Source organism: Lathyrus oleraceus, chromosome 6 (assembly GCF_024323335.1).
Source record: "Lathyrus oleraceus cultivar Zhongwan6 chromosome 6, CAAS_Psat_ZW6_1.0, whole genome shotgun sequence".
Taxonomy (NCBI): domain Eukaryota; kingdom Viridiplantae; phylum Streptophyta; class Magnoliopsida; order Fabales; family Fabaceae; genus Lathyrus; species Lathyrus oleraceus.
In genome coordinates, this window is record NC_066584.1 from 46,820,235 (window position 1) to 46,843,424 (window position 23,190).

The window sequence follows — 23,190 nt, forward strand, 5'->3', positions numbered from 1 at the left end:
TATAAATATCTATAATAAATGAGCTTGATTCCATTAGTTGAAATTTGAGTATTCGTCCATTTTTACAAATACATCTATTTTTACTGAGAATTGGAATATAAATTTCAAATTTCTCCGATAGAATTTAATATTTGAAGTAAATTTAATTAACTATATCCAAGAATCTTGTTGCAAACTATAGATGCTTTCCATTAATTTAAAGATATGCATCAAATCACCTTGAGTGAAGCATTCATTGAGATTGATACATACACCAAATATATTTTCTATGAACACAAGAAATTATATAATAGATTTAAAAGCATAATTAATAATATAGGAATAAACTAACATGCTACACTGGTTCCATGCTTGGAAAGTAAGATCAAACATACTAATAAACCACATGGATTAATATGTATTTCAAATGAATTTGAATTTCATCTTGTCACCAAGTGCACGACGCATTAAACTCACCCAAGAATGGTAAATCAAGCCATTGAAAATGAACAAGAAGCCTAAAGTTTTTTATTTATATATTGTGTTAAAGTCAACAATGCAATACAAAAGGAAGATACCCCATCCCTTTCATATTTTGTTAAATGCAGAAGTAAAACTCAAAAACAAAAACAAAAACAAAACCATCCAAATTTTGTGATGAATATTTATAATACAACACAAGATGTTCCTAGGCCAGTGTCACAAACATTCCAACAATGTGACCACTTAATTTTGTTGTGATCACTGTCTCTCTATACTTGTTGGATCTTCAATCGTGACTGATTGAGTTTTCTTAACATCAACATTGTCATCAATTTTAGAGACCGTAATCGGTAATTGTTGTTGTCCTTGCTTGGCGATCTTTTGCGGGGACTCTTCTTCTAAGATAATACTTTTTTGTTCCTTAGATTTGCCCCATACGACAAGATATAGTCCGGTAACCACCACCACTCCTCCAACAATGCTGCGACGTACATAAAACAAATCATATAAGTGATTATTTATTTCGTATAAAATTAAGAAAAGTGTTAGCAACACGCTGATAGGTTGAAAGGTTACTATAATGTACCTTCCGAGGTGAAGTTTTTCGGAGAGAAAGAGACAAGCTAAGGCTGTGACTATGATCATTCGAAGAGGATTAAAAGCCGTCACGAAAACAGGTCCCATAGTTTTAATTACAGAACCTTGCACATAAAATTGAATTGCTGAAGTTACTATCCCCTGTGTAAAACATTGATAAAAAATATTATGTTAGAAACAAAATTTAAGATATCTGGGTTGGGCCTTTGAGTTTAAATGGGCTTATTGGGCCTTTGTACTAACCGCGTATAACGAAGCGAAGAGTCTAGAGTCTAGGCCCAAAACCCAAGCTTCCGGGCTGTGGCGCTCCATGAAAATAGTTACTGCACTGCTTTGAAGTGCACCAATAAAACAAACCCACGTGGCAAGAGACATTTCTGCTGGATACTTTTTTAATGTTATGGCCTGTAATTCATAAGTATATGTTTTAGTTAGGTAACTTCAACTCCAAGCAAATACATATTACCACGCATATAATACACATGTCAGAAACTAGACACGTAGACACGTAATTGTTAAGATTCGTGTATATATAGTTGAACTTACTTGTAAAATGTAGAAAGCGGAGAAGCCGGCGCAACCGATGAGGAGGAACAATGCACCAAGGAGCCAATGTGAACCAGTTGGATCATTCACATTTTCAGGATGGTGCATCTGTGTTGCTGCTGAAGAGCCAGCAATTTGAAGAACAGGACCTTTGTATAGTGCCATAAGAAAAGCACCTCCAAGACTCACCACTGTGCCAATCACTTTAGCTTGACATCCTATCTCCCTAAGTTTCATCCTCTCCAATCTGCTCAAACATAAATCATATATATCTCATTTTTATTAATTAATCTCTCTAATACATCAAACATTTTTATTTATTTTTATATAATTAAATTCAAATTATTCTTTTATAGAAAAACGAACTAAATCCACTCATTAATGACATGCGTGAGTGTGGAGTGGGATCCTTGAAGGACACAACATAATAATAATATAATAATACTTTATATTATATAATAATAATAATACTATATATTATATGATTTAAATGAGTATCTTACCTAAATAAGATTGCAAGTACAAAGGTGATGGAGGGTACGGAATTCATAACAGCAGATGCAAAAGATGCTGATGTTAGCTTCATTCCCAAGAACGTGAAACATTGATCAAGTATTATCCTATAAATAACATATGAATAAAAAATTAATATATTATCATATACAACATTGCAAAAATTCTACTTACTCAACCAAGTATAAAATGAAATTACATACTCAACAAAACCCAGTGCCATAATTTCAGAAAATATTCGCACTGTCATCTTTGGCCTAATTTTCCTGAAAAAGTATTACAAAATAAATACACAAATAGTTAGTTCTCAAATTTCTTCTAATAAAAATAATATTAATAATTATTGATTTATATACCTTTCGAGAAAAAATGCGAATGGAGCAAGAGCAACAGTGGCAATAACATTACGATAAACCACAAAAGCATAATGACTCATTCCCTTATTAAGAGCATCCATGGTGAGAACATACATGCCAGCAGAACCAAATTGCAAGCTTATTATAAGCAAATAGTCCTTTGAGTTTCTTAACCATGCATTAACTTTCTCACAACATGTTAATCCACCCATCTTATGTATATTAATCTCACTTCCTCTTTTGATTTCTTTGTGTTTTTGAGGAAGAGAGAAACTTATATATGTTTGCTTGGGATGAGTGGAAGAGTATGGTTATAAATCACTATATTTATACCCAAAATTTAGCATAAGAGTCAAAATTATTAGTGTTATAATATAAATATGACTAATGAAAATAATTATTAATCGAATATCCACTAATGACACTAGATGGCCATTAGATGTAGAAACAAAAGTTGATGCGCATTATCTATATTTCTACTTTCATGCCATTGAGTATTATGTTAAAAAGGATAGGTAAGTAGTACTATTATCTGGTTGATAACAAAGCACAATTAATTAAATACAGTTTTACAAGGGATTAGATGATAAATTAAATAATTTTAATAATTTGATTAAAGTTTTGTATTATTTAGAAATATCCAAGTATTAATTTGGATATTACGAAATGTTTTGGAAAAATCACATGTTTAATCATATTTTACGACTATAGTGCTATAGTATAGTTATATGAAAGGGTAAAACTTGAGTCATTTTGGTGATTAAAGTTAAAAATATATATATTTATTATTGTTATTATTAGTTATGGAGGTTAAATTCTTTATTTTGTTTATCAGTTATATAAATTATTATTTTTTTATTTTTTTTAGAATTTTAAATTATAATTTTAGATTTTTTTTCTTATCATTTTTTTTATTTTTTATATTGGAATGATTTATGATTTGTTTTGATCGTTAATATATATTTCATTTTGTTTTTTTAAAAATATATATGTTATTTTGTATTAAAGAGAAATATCTAACTATTGCATAAAACTAAAACTATATTGCTAATAAAGTTTAAGCTACATCCTTAATCTTATCTATTATAAAATATTAAATTAGAAGTAATATGAAAATGTATATTATAAAATATTAAATTAGAAGTAATATGAAAATGTATTGATTTAGGTCTTCCTATCATCTGTATCCACACATATGACGATGAACATATGACTAAAAGGTAGGTAAGTCTCACTTAATTAATTGATCATAAATATTACTTCCTTCGTTCCAAATTAATTGTCTTTGTTAGTCATTTTATATTGACTAAAAAAATATAATAAATAAAAGAAAAAAAATAATATTTTTATTAAATTATTATTATTTATTATTAGTGTATTCAAATTATCATAAAATATAAAATAAAAAGATAATAAATTAAAAAATATTAATTAAAAGATATAATTAAAAGATAAATATTGTTCCATTTGAAATTAAAGTGGGAGACCAATTTTAGAAAAATAGGAGTAGTATTTATTACATTTTTCACTTATAAGAAAAATTGAGCGGATAGGTATTATTAGTCCATACCTACGTAGGACTCTCTCAAATTGGTCATTGACAGTTTGAATATTTCAAAAAATTAATTGATTCATTCAATTTTTATTGATATTAATTTTTCAATACTAAAATTGGAAAACTTAATTGATAGTAAGTGATTATATATAAAATAATCAATTAAACAAAACAATCTTCAAATACTTTTCTTCTAAGATTTTTGATATGAAATACGAAACTACTCTCAAAAACCTCACATATATTTTGGTTTGAAAACTTAATTCAACTTGAGAATTTTTAGTTAGATCGGCTTATAACCGTGTTGATTTCGATTGACTATTTGGAGAGTAGTTCAATTAGTGTTTTAAGGAGACTAATTAGAGTTTAGAAGAGTTGAACGTCCTTTAAAACCGTAATCTTTTTTTGATAGATACTTCAAGATATATTGTTGATTAAAATGAATATTCTGAGACGTCATAAAATATAATGTTTGTCTATACTAATGTAGGATGTGTATTGAATTGATGAAGACGATTGATTATTTTTGTATTTTCTACGAGATTGTTTTAGCCGTTGAATATAAAAAATTTAGATGGATGAGATGGCTAGGGTTTTTGCCGCCTTAGTCAATCTTAATGTGTTTAAGTTATTTCATAGAATATATGAATCTTCCTTCTAAAGTTGTATGAAGGTCCTCTTTTGTTTATCAAAATATATATTTTATTAAAAAATATAAAATTTTATATTGATGAGATAAAATCTATAAAACTTTATATGAAATGAATGATATTCTTTTATTTTATAAATTAGTTTTATAAAAATAAATAAAATAAAATTTTAATTTTAATAATCTCAATATTTATTAGTAAAGTGAGCTATCAATAAATGTGTTTTGAATCACGTTTGTGAAACCAAGAATTTGTTGTTTCAAAATATAAAATGAAGATATTGCTTCCCCAACTATCCAACTCACAAACTATTTGAAATTACTTCTCTATGTTGATAATGGCTACAACTTTTATCAGTAAGTGCTATCTACAAATATTATTTATCTAACATTTTCAACTATGTGTCTATATACCCCTAATCCTTATCCTAACAATCTTAATATTTTTATTAGAGGTGTACTAGTACTTTCTTTCAATACCTAATTGCTTTATCCGTTTTCTAATCATGCCATTAATTGATAGCCAAGTAATTATAATCATAATTATAATAATAGAAAAGAAGATGTAGCCACGTCCTTTTAAAGAAGCTATAGCTTCTTACATATTAATATTTAATTAATCACTATGAAAAAGACTTATTAAAATTAATATAGACAATTTGTTACCTTAATTATCTTAATTATTGAAATGATTTTGAAGTGTCTTTTTCAAACATCAGGACATGCAATATATTCTAATGAGTTCCATATACATGCATATATATATATATATATATATATATATATATATATATATATATATATATATATATATATATATATATATATATATATATATATATATATATTTAATCCATTATAAATTGCAATTTAATCATAAAATTTAAATTGTGAGGACAATATATATTTGTAACATTAAATATGTATAATAAATTATTTTTAAATTATAAATATAGATTATAAGGGTCTTGTTAACTTGTTACTACTATTAAAAAGTTTGTGTAAAATAAAATAAAATTTTAAATTTCAAGAAATTAAATGCACATGCTCCAAGAAAATATTTCTATAAGTATATCATTAACTTATGCCCTTGAAACACATGTTTGCATTATCCAAAAACTATTTTTAGTGTGAACATATTTATGGTTTCAAACTTAATGGGAGCTCTATCCCACACTATGACTAAGCTAGCTCTGTCCCTAGCTAATGCTAACGCTATCAAACTCTTGGACACAATTTATATAAAGCCTAAGACAATTTATGTATAACTTTTCTACATAAGTTTGATAAAAGAGCCAAGATATGTAGTCCCACAATATTTATTACATTTGAGTGTTTTATATAGATTAAGAAATAATTGAAAACTTACCATTTTATCTATGTTAAGGTTTGGCTCAAGGTCTAACTAGCTTTTGTCTAACTAGCACAATATTTATTACATTTGAGCAATACAGATAGGAGGCTTAGAAGATACATCTCGGTGATTTTTGTAATCATTCATTTATTTGTGTTTTGTTTTTTTTTCAAAATTACACTCTTTAACGGTAAAGTGAGTTAAAAAATAATACTCCTTTAATTTTAGGATAAATAATTTAGTTGATCATTTTAAATATATTAAAAATAAAAATATGTTTATCAAATTACTTATTATCAAATATTAAAAATGATAAAAATAATATTAATTAAAAATTATATTTTCCATTCACTAAAAATACATGAAACAATCATGAAAATTAGTAGACCTTGAGTTTATTTTATAATTAAATATTTAATACTGAGATATTTTATACAATTGAGTTTATTAATAAATATTTATAACAGTGATCGGATTATAAGATGATATTTAATTATAAAATGAGACAATTATAAATTATTAAAAATACATGAAACAATTACGAAAAAAAATACATGAGTCAATCACGAAAAAATGCTACAAATATCTATTTTTATAAATAAAGAACATGAGACAATTATGATTGATAAATACATAACGAAAAACAAAAAAAAATGTCATTTTTGGTGAATTAAAAATATCACCAAAAAATGCAAATTAATGTTCAAAGATTATTTGTTACAAAATTTTATTCAATTTTATTAATTATTTATTAATATTACTCTTTATATTACTTGACCTGTAGAAATTATTTGTGATTCCTTTAATCGTTTAAATTTTGAGAAAATTAAAATTATAATATCATATCAATTTCATTTTTAGATATTATAAATAACTTTAATTTAACTTTTGAATCCATTAATCTGTATATATATTTTTGTTTAATACAAATTATAAAATCATATTAGTATTATTGTCAACTGAATTTATAAAATGCTAAAAATAATACTCCTTTACATAAATATATAATAAATAACCAAGCCTGCATCATTTTCACTATCACATATTCATCAAATAAATAGAATTTAATTTTTGTTTTTCATATTTTTTATATTTTAGTTTTTAAACCATATTCTTAAAATAACCTATCAAATAAGTTTTGTCGTACATCTTTTTAAAATTATTAATTATTATGTGAAAAATAGGTCTTAAGTATTAATTTATATCTTTATTTTTAAAATCTAAAAAATCTAACTCGGTCAAACAACTTCAATATCTAATATTAATTTATATGTTTGACATGAATGTTTTTGAGCTTAAAGCTTATAAGCTCATATGACTAGGGATGCACACGTGTTGGGTTGTGTTGGTGCAAAAGGTGATAAAGATGAACAATGGAAATAAGAGATAGAATAGAAAATAATAATAAACTTCTACTACTCTTAAAACAATTACAAAATGGATGCACACACATACTGCTGCAGACTGCAAAAGGAATAAATATGATGTTTGTTCACACCACTCACTTGTTTAAATACAAATGAGACTTAATGAGAAATACTAAAATACCATCTAACAAACTTTATCTACAAATTTTTGAAAATGAACTAATTCTAACATGATCTCTTAATTCATATTCAGCTTAACCAAAACTAACAACAACAATTACATCCCTCAAGCGGAGAAATTGATCAGTCTTGATCGTCTTCGTCAGAACATCTGTCAGCTACTTCTGGATGCTATAGTGCAGAACTTCTAGCTCTCCATTTTGAACCTGATTTCTCAGAAAGTGATACTTAGTCTTAATATGCTGCTTCTCTCATGCAACACTGGGTTCTTAGCAAGATTGATTGCAGACTTGTTATCAATCATCGACTTCAGAGACTTGTTTACTTTGATATTCAGATCCTGCAGTAAATTCATAAGCCACACAACTTGACATGTAGTCACAACACCTACAATATATTCTACTTCATAGGTTGACAAAGCAACAACTGGTTGCTTCTTGGAACACCAAGAAACATGACTCCCTAGAAACTTAAACAAGTATCCAGAAGTATTTCTTCTGTCAACTCTGTCTCCACACCCATCAGAATCTGAGTAACTCAGAAGTTCTGCGTCAGTTTCAGCATCAGAAGGAAACAAAACTCCATACTTTAGAGTTCTCTTTACATACCTCGGAATTCTGAAAGCAGCTTGGTAATGAGACCACTTCAGTTTACTCATAAACATACTCACCATTCCAACTGCATAGCAAATATCAGGTCTGGTATTACACGAATACCTCAAAGAACCTACCAATTTCTTGAACATTGTCGTATCTACATCATCATCATCAGAATCAGAATCCAATTTTTAATTTGTATCAACAGGTGTGACAACAACTTTACAATTCAGCAGCTCAAATCTCTTCAGAAGCTCAAATTCATATTTCAGTTGATGTAAAATTATGCCTTTCTCAAAGTACATAATCTCCATCCCTAGAAAATAAACCATATTTCCTAGATCATTCATCTCAAACTCTTTCATGAACTTAGCTATCTCGTGTTCACAACTTCCTGTTAGCAATATATCATCAACATACAGACACACCAGAATCATATTTCCTTCAGAAGTATGTTGAACATAGACACCATACTCCATCTCACATTTCTGAAATCCATGTTTCTTGAAAAATGAATCAATTTTCAGATTCCAAGCTCAAGGGGATTGCTTTAGTCCATACAAATCTTTGTGTAATCTGTACACCATCCCATCCTAATTCTTTTTCTCAAATCTAGGAGGTTGTGAAATATAAACCTCTTCTTCTAATGGACCGTTCAGAAATGCAGATTTCATGTCTAAATGCATCAGAGGCCAATTCCTGTTAGCAGGTATCGCAATCACCAGCCTAATTGTTTCATGTCTTGCTACAGGCGCAAACACTTCAAAGTAATCTAACCCAGGTTTCTGCAGAAAACCTCTCACAACTAACATTGCTTTGTATTTTCCAATTGATCCATCTAGCTTTAGCTTCACCTCATAAACTCATCTCACGCTGATGGCTTTCTTGTTCTTTGGAAATTCCGTCAGCTTCCATGTCTTGTTTCTCTCTATGGCATCAAATTCTTCTTTCATGGCCTTCAGCCATTTTTTTTGCTTAAGAGCTTCTTCCGTACTCATAGGTTTAGAGTCTACTAACATGGAACACTGAATAACTTCCCCTTCAGAATCTACTTCAGTATCTTGCAGCATGTCAAACTCTGCAAACCTTCTGGAAATGTTTCTGATTCTTTGTAGCCTCTGAACTTGTTCAGAACCTTCTGATTCTGGAATAGTATCAGATGTTGGAACTCCAGAAGTACCGACTTCAGAAGCATGACCACTTTCAGAATCTGGAATATTCTCAGAATATGGACTACCACCAGAATCTGAATCACCATCAGAATCTAGATCATAATCAAATTCTTCCTCAGAATCAATCTCGCCTTCTGATTGTGACTCACTCTCAGAATCATTTTCAGACTCTGACTCATCTTCAGAATCAGAATCAATATCTTCAAAAGTTAACTCTGCATCGTAGTTGAACTGATACTTGCTCCAATCCCATACTTATGACTCTTTCACAACAACATCTTTGTTGAATTCAACCTTATTAGTGAATGGACAATAAAACTTATAAGCACATGTACTGTGACCCCGTCAGTAATATCACCTTGCTTCTATCATCCAACTTCTTTCTAGTAGCATCTGAAACATGTTTATAAGAGACAGAACCAAATACTATGAAATGACTCACACTTTGCTTGTCTCAAGTCCACCTCTTAAAAGGAACAATTTCCTTCAACTTCTAGGTTGGACACCTGTTGAGCACATATGTTGCAGTGGCAATAGATTCTCCCTACAAAGTGTTAGAAAGCTTCTTTTTCTTCAGCATGCTCCTTGTCATATCAAGAAAAGTTTGGTTTCTCCTTTCAAGAAGACCATTGTGTTGAGGAGTATATGAATTAGTCACTTCATACTCAATTCCATTCTCTTCACATAACTTCTTAGACTTTGTAGAGTTATACCCATCTCCACCATCAGTTCTGAGAATCTTCATAGTCTGACCATTCTGTTTCTCAACCTTGATTATGAATTTATTAAATTCAGCAAACACCTCGTGTTTAAACTTTATAAGGGATACCCATGTCATCCTTGCAAGCTCATCCACAAATGACATAAAGTACTTATTCCCTCCTAGTGAAGGTTCAAATGACCAAATCTTTTGTGTCACAACTCACTTTCCTTCACAACACTTGTTGCGCTAAGACATTAAGAGTTTGCAGTTTTAACATTCACCTTGAATGTTCTATTCCTTCCCTGTTTTGACTCCATAATCAACTTCTGATTACAGTCATACATCTTCACAAGATTGTCCTTCATGGTAACTAAAAATTCCATTTCAGTTAATTGATCTACACTCATCAGATTTCTCTTCATGCCAAGAACATACAAGACGTTCTGAATTAATGCAGATTTGCCATTATTCAGAGTCACTCTAACATTCCTCATTCCTTCAGCATTCAGATACTTATCATTAGCACATGTGATATTGGTCCTCTTCCTAGAGTCAAAATCAACCAGCCATTTCTTATTTCCTGTAAGATGGTTTGAACAACCAGTGTCCATATACCACCAGTCTTCTAGAGACTCACTATCATAATCAAAATCCATTAATAGCACATGTTCATCATTAGAACTTCTGGCTATATCTGCTTCTTCTGATTTCATCTCCTTGTTTGACCAATAATCTGCAGCGAAGTGGCCAAACTTCTTACAACAATAACATTGAACTTTCCTCTTGTCATACTTCTCATTTCCCTTCTGACTCCCAAAAGTTGAGGTTTCTGACTTCTGAGATCTACCATGTCTTTTCTTGGCTTCTGACCAAGACTGCTTCTAGTCTTTCTTGACAAAAGAAACTTTGAGAGCCTGCTCTACCTCTTTCTTAGAGGTTCTTTCAGTCAGACGCAACTTTTGCACCTCTAGACTGCTTTGCAACTCTTTTATTCTCACGGTGCTCAAGTTCTTAGAATGTCCAATTGCTACAACGATGTAATCAAACTGAGAAGTAAGAGATCTAAGTACCTTCCCAATGATACTTTCTTCAAAGAGAGTTTCTCCACATGACTTTATCTCATTTGTGATCAGAATTACTCTGGAGATGTAGTCAGGTACCTTCTCATTGTTCTTCATGTTGAGATTCTCATACTACTTACATAGAGACTGAAGCTTCACCTTCTTCACTGATGCATCATCACTGTAGCACCACACCACTGTGTCTCACGCAACCTTCACAATCATAGAATCAACGATTTTATCAAACACATTCACATTCACACACTGATTGATGTAGAACAACGCCTTTTGATCCTTCTTCCTCAGATCACGCTTAGCATTTCTCTGCGCATCCGTTGAATTTTCTGGAAGTGCAGCATAGTCGTCGTTGACGATATCAAGAATATCTTAAGCTCCAAACAACACACGCATCTGAATCATCAAACGATTCCAATTATTGCCATTGAACACTGGAAGTTTGGTACTCAGATTACCATTTCCATTCATCTTCAACCTTGTGCAATACACTCAGATCTCACCTAAACATAATGTTTTCCAATCCCGCAAAATCAAGATATATGATTCTGATCAGAAATTCAACTAGAATTATTCGAACAGAAATCAATCACACAACGCCTCACCGTTTCACTCGTGTTTCCCGTGGTGTTTCCCTACGGATCTGAACCGGAGCTCTAGATACCAATTGTTGGTACACGAGGTGATAAAGAGGAACAATGGAAATAAGAGAGAGACGAGAGAATAATAATAAACTTCTACTACTCTTAAAATGGTTACAAAATGGATGCACACACACACACACACTACTGCAGACTGCAAAAGGAATAGAGGTGATATTTGTTCACGCCACTCACTTGCTTAAATACAAGTGGGACTTAATGAGAAGTACTAAAATACTTTCTAATAAACTTTGTCTACAAGTTTATGAAAATAAATTAATTCTAACAGGTTGGATAAGGTTTGGCCTAACCTGTTACCCAACCCGTTCAAACTTCAATAGGTTGGGTTTATCGTCCAGCCCGCAATTTCGTTATCAAAATAGATCCGTTCATTTATGGGTTGAGTTGGGTTGGATTCGCGGGTTGTGTTTCAAATAAAATATATATTTTTTTATGATTCTTTTTGTCGAGTTAAAACAATGTAACACAACTTAATACAATCATATTCATTTATAACACTCAAATTTGATGAAACACATCATATAATATCTAACAAAATTCATCAACACGACATAACACCTGATAATAGTATAAAATTCAACAAGACATTATAAAATATGTAAGTTGGAAATGATACAAAATAAAATAAGATCATCCATTTTAGAACACATTGGAAAAGATACATTAAAATGTACATTAAAAATTGAAAAATGTAAATTAAAATTTGAAATAGATCATCCATTTTAGAACACATCTTTATTATAAATGGATCACTCATTGTGAGATGGAGGGAGTATATAATTAAATTTAAAGTATATTATGGTATCTAATAAAATTAATTTTAAAGTTTTTAATAGATTGTATTGATATTTAAAAAATATAAATGAATTGTTATTATATATATATATATATATATATATAATATATATATATATATATATATAATATATATATATATATATAATTATATATATAATATATATATATATAATTATATATATATATATATATATATAATATAATTCATTCTAGAATATAAAAAGATATATTTTAGCATATTCCCAATATAATTAATATGATATGTTGTATATTATAATATATCTTCTGTAACTCACACGACTTACTTAAATATCTCATAGTTTGTCATATCTCAACATGGTATTTAGAGTATATTAAGAGTCAATCTTTCGACGTATTTTACCCAGTTGATCCACTGTCTTTCAGTGAGAATTTTTTTCAACAAAGCGTGTCTCGGCTCCGGTTTTCCTTCCACTTATTGATGTGACTCACTTCAGTATTAATTTTTCGTAACCCTCCAGTCACCATTGTCTGCCCTCACCGCTTCCAGTGACTTTCCAGCACACGACCACCGCAAACAAAATCGTCTTCCCTGAGCCGGCCCACCGCCAAAAAATTGCATGCAAGAAACCTCCTCACGCACCCCACGCGCCTTCATAACCTCTATGTGTGGGACTTATGCGCCACCGCTTGCACCGCACGTCTGAACGCGCCCGACGTTCATCTTCGACGCAGTTTTCACCACTCACTCGTCACCCAGTCCTTGTTCTAGATCCGACCTCGATTTTTATTTTGGACTTATGGAAAACTGTGCTCCAATTCAAACAGCCCCTATTTCACTCTGATTTTGTTTTTTTTAAGTCATGGGATACACTGATTATTTCTCGCTTACCAAAGTTTCTCTTATTGCGTGTGAAAAATTAACTAGGGCATTCAACTACAACATATGGGTTGGTGTTGTCAATATGTGGTTTCATGGTCAGGAATTTGAAGATCACCTAAGAACAAAAGTGGATGATGTTTTTGCCGTCAAACACACTAAATGGAAAAAAACCAACGCATCTCTATACAACCTGTTATGGTTTTCCATATCACCCAATCTCCAAACGCAATACCAAGCCTTCTCCACTTTCTATGAGATTTGGGAAAAGGCCAAGAAAGTCTTCTCCAACGATGTTCATTGTCTATACAGTGTCATCCTTCAACTCAACTCTCTAAAATTAGAGAATATGGATATGCAAGCCTATCAGAGTAAGCTTAATGCGTTGAAAGCAAACTTCACAACCCTAATACCTTTCACAACACATGCAACAACTCATTCCAAATAACGGAGTAAGTATTTCATGATCATGGCACTTATCGGACTACCACCAAAGCTCGATTATGTTCATAACCAGATTTTATTAGGCTCTACTATTCCTAATTATGATGTTGTTAGTGAATAATTGTTGCACTTGGCTACACCTCATGATTTTGGACTGGTCTCCCCTTCATCTCTTGCTGCCCTTGTACCAGATGATATTACTGCTCTTGCATCCCTTAGTAATAATCAGAATCACATTCAAGGAAGGTCATCCAAATCAAAACCTTGTCCCAAGTGTGGCCATTGTAATCGGCTTAAGCATACTGTACACCTCCACGCTAGGTGAATGAATCTTAACTTGATCATTTAGTCACTCTTCTGACACCACTTTCTCCTCAGATCTCTAAGCCAAGCTACGGTGATTTCATCAGATGGTGTCAGAATAATCTGAACTCTATTTCTACTACTTCGGTTGCACACATTGGTAATTCATCTCTTTGCCTCTCTTAAACATCTTATCTCGGCCCTAAGGTCCTTGATTTTGGTGTGTCTGATCATGTTATCGGTAATAAATTTATTTTCTCTTCCCTCTCAACCTCTGGTTTCTTACCTACTATAAATTTTACCAGTGGTTCTCAAACCTAATCCGAAGGGATTGGTACTGCTTAAATTCTACCTTCTCTCTGTGTTACTTTTAATATTTATGTACCTAATTGCCCATTTAATTTACTTTTAGTCAGTCGTTTAACATGTTTTCTTTATTGTATTGTCGCCTTCACTAACGGTAATGGTACTCTACAGGATTGGAGTTCGGAACAGAGGATTGACGTCGGATGTGAGTCTCAAGGCCTTTACTACCTTTCTTTGTCATCTAAGACATGCTCAACCACAAATTCCCCACTCACTATCCACGCTCAGTTATGTCATTCAGGTCTCCCCAAACTACAGAAGTTGGTGCCAAGTTTATCCAAGTTATCTAATTTACATTGTTAGTCATGTCAGTTAGGGAAACATCCTCGCGTATTGTCTCTACTTTCGAGTCTAGGTATTTTGTAACCTTCATTGATGAGTTTTCACGTTGCACGTGGTTATTTTTAATGAAGAACATATCTGGATTATTTTCTATTTTTGAACAATTTTATCGAGAAATAAGAACTCAATATGGTGTGTCTATTCATACCTTAAGAAGTGATAATGCTCGTGAATATTTATCCCAACAATTTCAAAATTTTAGGTCACGCAATGGTATTCTCCATCAGACATATTTCCCTCACACACCCCAATAAAACGGGGTAGTCGAATGCAAAAATAGGCATCTTGTAGAAACCATTCGGACCCTACTTCTCCATGGTAATTTTCCACTTCAGTTTTAGGGGGATGTTGTGCTAACGACATGTTACCTTGGAAATTGCATGTCTTCACATGTCCTTAACAATAAAACCCCTCATTCAATTTGTTTTCCCAATTCTCCACTTCACCCAATTCCTCCCCGAGTCTTCGGGTCCACATGTCTTGCACACAATCTTTCTCCTGGTTTTGATAAATATCATTTCTATCACTAAAGTGTGTCTTTCTTGGTTATGTTTTTACTAGTAGATTGGTCCTTTGGATTGGTTGCGTTTTTGCAAAATAACAACTTGGAGAAGTGTCCAAGTATTTAAGATTGGTCAAGAGGGAGACCATGTATTCTTGAGAGTCACTCTGGTGACCGGTGTGGGGCGTGCCTTGAAGTCGAGGAAGCTTACTCCTCAGTTTATTGGTGCGTATTATATATCTAGGCGAGTTGGACCTGTTGCTTATAGAGTGACGTTGCCATCAAATTTGTCAAATATACATTATGTGTTCCATGTTTCACAACTTCGAAAGTATGTTCCAGATCTATCGCATGTGATTCAGATGGATGATAATCAGGTGAGGGATAACCTTACAGTTGAGGCTCTGCCTATAAGGATTGATGATCTGGAACTGAAATAGTTGAGAGGCAAAAAGATTGCTCTCGTGAAGGTAGTGTGGGGAGGCGTTGTCGGAGGAAATATGACTTGGGATTTAGAAAGCAGGATACGAGAGTCGTGTCCAAAGTTGTTCACATCAGGTAATTTTTTAGGACGAAAATATTCTAAGTGGGGGAGAGTTGTAACGCCCCGATTTTATTTAAATTATTTTCCGTAATTTAATTATGTGATAATTGTGGTTGTGTTGTGTTGATTGATGTTTTGATGTGTTGCATACCCTTGATGTAGGGTAGTTGCCTTAGAAATTAAGGTGTTGGGGAGTGTGTGAGCAAAAGTGTAGAAAGGGTGGTGTGATGAGTAAAACTAATTAATCATATTAGTTATTATTTAATTAATTAATATTATATGAATATTAATTTAATTATTTAATTAGAATGGTGTATTATTATTATTATTATTATTTTTAAGAAATTAGTGATGATATAATAAGTTAATATAATAATAAGAAATACAATATAAGGAAAATAGAATAGGGAATTTGGGGGGAAAATTCAGCAACATATCTTTTGAGAGAAAAGAGGAGAAACATAGAAAAAGAGACGAAGAGGCTAGGGCTCAAGGGGAGAATCACCATTGTTGAGAGTTAAAGAAGCTATTGCTATGAACTCTAAGGTAAGGGTGAGGTTCTGATTATCTAAGGGTTAACATGATGATGGTGGGTAGATTATACCATGTAGGTTTTGAGTTTTCTTCTCTATGTTGAATTGTGGGAATGATAAATATTGAATTGTGTGAATGATGGAAATGTTGCGGTGAAACCCATGAAATTTGATTGAATTATGAGAATGATGAAAATGTTGTTGTTAAACCCATGAAATTTGATTGAATTGTGTGAATAATGGAAATGGTGTTGTTAAACCCATGAAACTTGATTGAATGGTGTGAATGATGAAAATGTTGCGATTAAACCCATGAAATTTGATTGAATTGTGGGAATGATGAAAATGTTGTTGTTAAACCCATAAAATTTGATTGGATTGTGTGATGTAAAAGTTGTGTGAATTAATGTGGTTTCGGGTTAGAGTTGGAATGATGAATTGTCGTAATTGTTGTTGTTGGAAGATTTGGGGTACATATGAATTGATGAGAATGAATGGTTTTTTATGCTAATATATGATATAATGTGAATTTTCTGTTTTAGTCATTGAATAACTATAGTATGTTGAATTTTGAGATCGGAGGTTTTTATGGAATCGAAATCGGAGGCCTGGAAGGCCTTCAACAACGAAAAATAAGTTTTAGGTTGTTCTTCGAACTTTTAACCGATTACCGGTCTGAGTGTAACCGGTTACCACTTGAAAAATAGGTTTTGGGGCTGTTTTCGAAGCCTGTAACCGGTTACCGATTTGAGCATAACTGGTTACCACTGTTACGTGAAAAATTGGGAAATTGAAAATGATGTAACTTGAGCTCCGTAACTCCGTTTGATGCGCGATTCAAAGCATCGGAAAGCTGAGAGCGCGTACTTTCATTTAAAATTGGTTTAAGTACCTAAAAATGAATATTTATTTTGTGTTATGGTGTTGAAATGCATTGTAATGTTTATGTGGTGGTATGACATAACCTTAAATGCATTGTTGTTGCTTATTATGTTTTATGTTGATATTGTTGAGCTGTACAACATGTGTTTATTGCATGATGGTTAGTGTTGGAGGTGTACATTGACTATGGAGGTGGGTCATTATGCATGATGTTGTTGTTGAATGTATTGTATGTTGCATGCATTCATATTGTTGGATAAATGATTAATTGTTGGTGAGCCTCAAATCTCATTTTGTGGATTGGGCCGGTAGCTGATTTCGGAGGTGATGGAATCAATGAGACATTATCAAAGGTGATAGTAACTGATTGATGATTTTGATCATAGGAGGTGAGGATCTAAGTGGTGAACCTGAGTGTTCACGTATTGGTACCACATGCATTGACTCGAGTTGTTGGGTCTCATTGCATTGTACATTAGTTTCCTTTGTTATTATGTTGGATGGTTGATTATGTTGTTATTATGTTGGATGGTTGATTATGTTGTTGTTATGTTGGATGATTTTTATGTTGCTATTATGTGTGAATAGCCATTGTGTGGATTGTGTGAAATTGTGTTGTGGAATGGGTAATGTGAATGTAATAATATGATGCTTACTTATTAGCATGCTTTCCTTTATATAATTGTGATATTTCATCCCTTCTGCTTGAATGTTGCCTCCACGTGGCTAACGTGCAGATAATCCACATTAGTCGTTCAGATGTGAGTGGAAGATGAAGTCTTCCATTTTATTTTTGTGCCGACGTCTACTCTGATGTGTAACACTTGGGAATTGGAATGTTGTGTCTTTCTATAAGTTTTAATATTTATTATATGACATGTTATGTTGATATTGGTTATGTTGAGTTAACTGTTTGTTATTGTTGTTCCGCTGCGATTTAATAAAAGTTAATATTCAGACATGTGGTTATTACTACTATTTTTATAAATTCAAATTGTTACATGTCTTTATAATTGAGCAGGTTGATTGTATGTTGTAGTGTAGCATCCTAAATTGCATGCTGATTTGGTTTACTCTGATAAATATTTTCAAATTACGCGGGGAAAATTTTGGGTGTTACACATGCCTGATGAATGAGATGATATGCATGGCATGATGCTAGAGCAAAGCGACATGATTAATGCATGCAATGATTTATGCGATGATTATGCGGTGACTTGAAGGTTTCCGAAAGTGCCCATGTGATGGGTAATGGATGGAAGGATTCTTTAGCATCAAGGTTGTTTGTCGATGGAAAAGGTTATTTAATGGAAGATAATTCTAGCATGACCTCCCGACACTTATTTTGAACTCAATCATTTTTGGTGTATTGTAGGAATTGCCTACGCACCTTGAAATATGGAGGGAACTTGCCCCCTCGTGGATTGTACAACTCAACATGCCCCACACTATTGGGTCTTTGAAGAATTTGGCGTCAAAATGAGTTTTGAAACAACTTTTCATAAGACCTTGAGACGATTTTCCCTAGTGTGATTCTGAGGTAATTTTGCACCTACTTAAAAGACTCTTGAAGTGGTCTACCTTTGATCAACCGACTCTCAGAGGCTTGGATTCATTATGCTCTTGGGGTGGCTTGCCCCTGCATTAGCCTTGAAGATATTTGTTTTGGACTAACCGACTTTGGAGTGGTTTTCCTCGGATTAACTAATTCTCAAAGTGATTTGCTACTGATTTGACTACTTTCACATGATCTAGTTCCTCAACTGATTGCACAGTGTTAGAACTTCCTTGATTCTAAGTGTTGATTTGTAGATAAAATTGTTCATTCAAAATGGTAATTGTAATACAATTCTCATGCATATTTTGAAATCAAAGTTATTAAGATCATGTTGTGAAATACAATGAATGGGTTAATGATCAGAACATAATGTTGATCTAGACATTCAAAGTGCGAAAAATGATGTGAAAACATGATACCAAAACAAATTATTATCAAACATCTTTGTATTTAGGTTAACACAATCTTGTTATAGTATGATTTCAAAATAAGACTTGCTTCAATTAGGTATTTTGAGGGTCGTAACGTGGCCCAGTTCACGGTTTTTGAAATAAAAAGATATAAGGCTCGAAATTTATTTTTAACCCACCCCATTCTCCTTGATGATCTTCAGTCCTACATTTAGTTAATTTGACACACTCATTCAACTTCCAAGAGGGTTTTGAAGGTGAAGTTGTGATAGTTTGAGAACCAATAAGGTTTTTGGCTTGAGGTGGCAGTCACCTACGTTTGTTTGGTAGTCACAAAATTTCGTTTTTGTCAAGAATTTTGGTAACCCTTTGATTCTTGATATGATGGTCAACTAATATTTTTTTGTTGTTGAAGATTTTGATGACTTGTCTTTTTTGTTTTTATCCTTAATCCTTTCCTGGACCACTTCTTTGAAGCTTTCGGTCCACCGAGATACCCTAATTTTTCCAAAGTCTCTTTTTTTGGTGTTCGACTTAGCGGGCTTTTTTTATTTTGCATTTCGTCCTTTTTTTGTTTTCTTTCAGTTTAATTTTGACAAGGGTTGTTACTACCATGTTATTGGTTATTGAGAAACAACCGTTATAACTTTTTTTGGGTTTTCCCCGACTTCTTCGACACTTCATGATGTGTGTGAAGAAGAGATATGGTTGAACCTCTTATTGGAAGGTGTATATATTGATCGATTCTCTTGCAATTTTAATGCATGATCAAACTATTTAAATAAAACTACCCTTCCCCTAGTTAAGCATACGACTTTTTTATACAGAAATAAACACCGACTTCTGGGTTCGAAGGAGTTGAATAGGGATTAACTCATTAACCCCTTAGTGTTTGGGGATTTGAAACAATGTCTTACATCATCAACAAATTTTTAATCGAAAGCATACCATCAACAATTTTGGGTATTTTGTTTTCATCATTATCCCTCTAATATTTTCTAGATCAAATGTTTGGTAATGAGTGAACATGAAAGGATTAATTTAAAACATGCATGTTCATTTCATTACTATTACCATTTAAAAACAAAAATTTCAAAGGCAAACAGTGCTTAGCAAACAAGAAAATTTTCAAATGAAAATGATGAAACGACTGAATGATCACCGACTTTCAGAAAACTTTCCCATGCTTGATTCATTATTTGGTTGGCCTTGCATATAACTAAAGATTGAGGTTGATAGGTTTGCAGACATTGAGACATCACTTTAGGTTTCATTGACATTATCTAAGTCTTCTTCCTCAAGTTCCCCCAACCTTGGATTCTTGACTTCTACTACCTTTGGAGGTCTGTCAATGATTTTTCCTATCTTAAGTCCCATTTGACCCTCTCCCTAATAGTGACTAGGTCAGAGAAAATTAGTGAAAAGGCTCCGGCCATTTTCTCATTCGAGGGGGTGTTGGAGTGAGTTGGAAAACATGGTGGCCAACTCCTTCTCAGAAAGTGGAGGTTTAACTTGGGAAGGCAATTCTTTCTAACATTGATCATATTCTTTGAAGGTGTCGCCATTCTTCTTTGTCATGCCTTGCAAATGTATTCGATCAAGAGCCAAACCAATGTTGTACTTGTATTTCTTCATGAAAGATTTGGCTAAGTCTTTCCATGCGAACGTACCAATTTAAAATTGCCACAGTTAGACTGTCTTGAAAAAGATGAATCAATAACTTATCATTCTGAACACGGGGAGCTATCTTTCTACGTACGTGGTCAAATGGTTCTTTGAAAAATTGACCCCATTATACTTATTAAAATTAGGTACTTTGAATTTTGGAGGAAGATGACACCAGTGACTAAGCATAAGTAGAATATGTTCATATTGTAAATATCTCTCCCTACAAATCATCCTTAGCCGTTCTTCAAGGTTCTGCAATCTCTCCATAAATTGAGTGTCTCGAGGTTTGATAATTGGTGACTCCAGACAGCTGGTTGGGTATATGATTTGGGATACCATTTCCCCTTTAGGATGATGAAGAGGAGGATCATTAATATCTTGGGGTTAATGAATGGTATTATGGTGCCCCATATTTGCGGACAATCGTTCTTGATTTCTATCCTTCCATTAGAGATTGCAAGGCTATCAAAGTTTCACCCACTTTATATTTTGATTTATCGACGTATCCTCTTGGCACTTCCGGGTTTAGCATAAATCCATCCATAATTCTTCTAGAGTTGTTTCATGTTTCGAGCGAGTTTCGAAAGATCAACTTGCTAGTGATGGACAAAAGGTGTAATGAGTTTTTTTTGTGTGTGGAAAAATATGCATGCACGCTAATAAATGCAAATGTATGATTTTTGTTTTATTTTTGATAGGCAGAAAATGCAATGTCATATTATGCATGTTTTCAATGCAATGTCATGTGTTGGTTCATGACGGTATAACACTAAGTTATTTAGGAAGGATCCTTACAACCGGATAGATCTAAGTTCTTTTACCCAACCCCTCACAAGGGATAACTCTAGGGTGTTTTGGTGAAAAGGTCCTAGAGTCACGGACCTTAGTCAGACCTACATCATGCAACGGGTGAGCCATTTTATGACGAGATTTGCCAAAAAAGTCTACTCTAGGTGTACTCCTCATGTTATCCATTCAAGGTTTGCACCTCGGGGGCTAACACTATGAAACCTTCATCCCAACTTATGTATTTTATCTTTCTTTTTTCTTTCAAAGCTAGGGTATAGAGCTTTACTTAAAGTGTAATTCCCAATCCCACAGATAAACAAAATAATAATCATGCGAGATAATAAGGAAATATAAAATCAAAAACATAAACAAAGCTATCGCTCATCGCAAACCTAACTAAACTAGCCTTGACTCTCTAGTGGTCCCCAGAAGACACGTCAGTTGTCATGACGTGAAAAATACTCAAATGAAAAGGCTTAAACAAATCAAAATGCGAACATGCGGATGCGAAAAAAATTAAATAAGTGTGCTAAACTAACCTACGTGTAATGTAGTTCAGTAAAACAGACAATTGCGGATCAAATATTGTAGATAGAAATACTCTGATGAAAAGGCTCAAACTGATCAAAATGTGAACACGCGTAGATGCAAAAAAATTAAATGAATCCGCCAAATGAACCTACACGTAATGTAGTTCAGTAAAATAGGAAGTCACAGGTCCAAACCTGAAAACACAATTCTCTGATTTTACGCATGGTTAAGAAATTGATTTAACCGGCCTGTCTGCAAAACTAGGATTTTATTTTGGTTGACTTTTGGACTTATACCTAAAGAAATGCATGTCATGATATATAGGTGATGAAAATGCGATGATGATTGAATGAAATGGCAAAAGGGGAAAATTTAGGATATGACAGGAGGCAGTAGCTTATCAATAGCCTAAAAGTCTCCCTCCCCTCGAGGATACCCATAATAAAGGCAAAGTGACTGATGGTGGTGATTCTGGAGTCCTTCATCCAAATGAAGCTATCAGGGTGGAGGTAACCCGATAGGAGGATTGGTGTATTAGTTGCTTTTTGGACCCTAGTGGCTTTGTATTTCTTTGCCCTTTCGAGGGATTTTGTAACTGTATTGGATAATGGTGCCCCTTGAGGGTGCCTTTTATGTTAATCTTGTTTATTGTTATTCTTTTTTCTAGTTTTTTTATGTGATTAACCTTTTAGACCTTGATTGAGAGCGCCAATCATCATTGTTCCCCTTGCAACAATTTGATTGTTGTATAAGTACTGCAAAAGAGGACTTAACGAGTATCATGTTTAGGTACTTGCATTTTGAATACCTCCATGGGGGTGGGGGGGGGGGGCAAGGATCTCATATAGAGATCCAGCATATTGATCACCTGAA

General features: G+C 32.8%; 2 protein-coding genes across 2 annotated transcripts; both read right to left on the reverse strand.

Moving 5' to 3' along the window:
* Window positions 1-485: 485 nt before the first annotated feature.
* Window positions 486-2,784, reverse strand: LOC127096622 (WAT1-related protein At4g08290). The gene is made up of 7 exons (XM_051035169.1): window positions 2,475-2,784; window positions 2,322-2,384; window positions 2,109-2,225; window positions 1,606-1,852; window positions 1,303-1,464; window positions 1,049-1,200; window positions 486-943 (listed from the first exon to the last, which is right to left on the reverse strand). The coding sequence occupies exons 1-7, from the start codon at window positions 2,684-2,686 to the stop codon at window positions 721-723; spliced, it is 1,176 nt and encodes a 391-aa protein (XP_050891126.1). The 5' UTR covers window positions 2,687-2,784; the 3' UTR covers window positions 486-720.
* A 5,009-nt stretch (window positions 2,785-7,793) lies between these two features.
* Window positions 7,794-8,324, reverse strand: LOC127093925 (secreted RxLR effector protein 161-like). The gene has a single exon (XM_051032816.1). It carries the CDS (start codon window positions 8,322-8,324, stop codon window positions 7,794-7,796), a length of 531 nt encoding a protein of 176 aa, XP_050888773.1.
* Between the last annotated feature and the right edge of the window lie 14,866 nt (window positions 8,325-23,190).

Excerpts from the sequence above, each read along its gene's own strand:
- LOC127096622 (XM_051035169.1), bottom strand. The coding sequence starts at position 2,686 with ATGGGTGGATTAACATGTTGTGAGAAAGTTAATGCATGGTTAAGAAAC. Across the intron at positions 1,201-1,302 it reads TCTTCGCTTCGTTATACGCG|GGGATAGTAACTTCAGCAAT; the intron begins GTTAGTACAAAG and ends TGTTTTACACAG. Across the intron at positions 944-1,048 it reads GAAAAACTTCACCTCGGAAG|CATTGTTGGAGGAGTGGTGG; the intron begins GTACATTATAGT and ends TGTACGTCGCAG.
- LOC127093925 (XM_051032816.1), bottom strand. The coding sequence starts at position 8,324 with ATGTTCAAGAAATTGGTAGGTTCTTTGAGGTATTCGTGTAATACCAGA.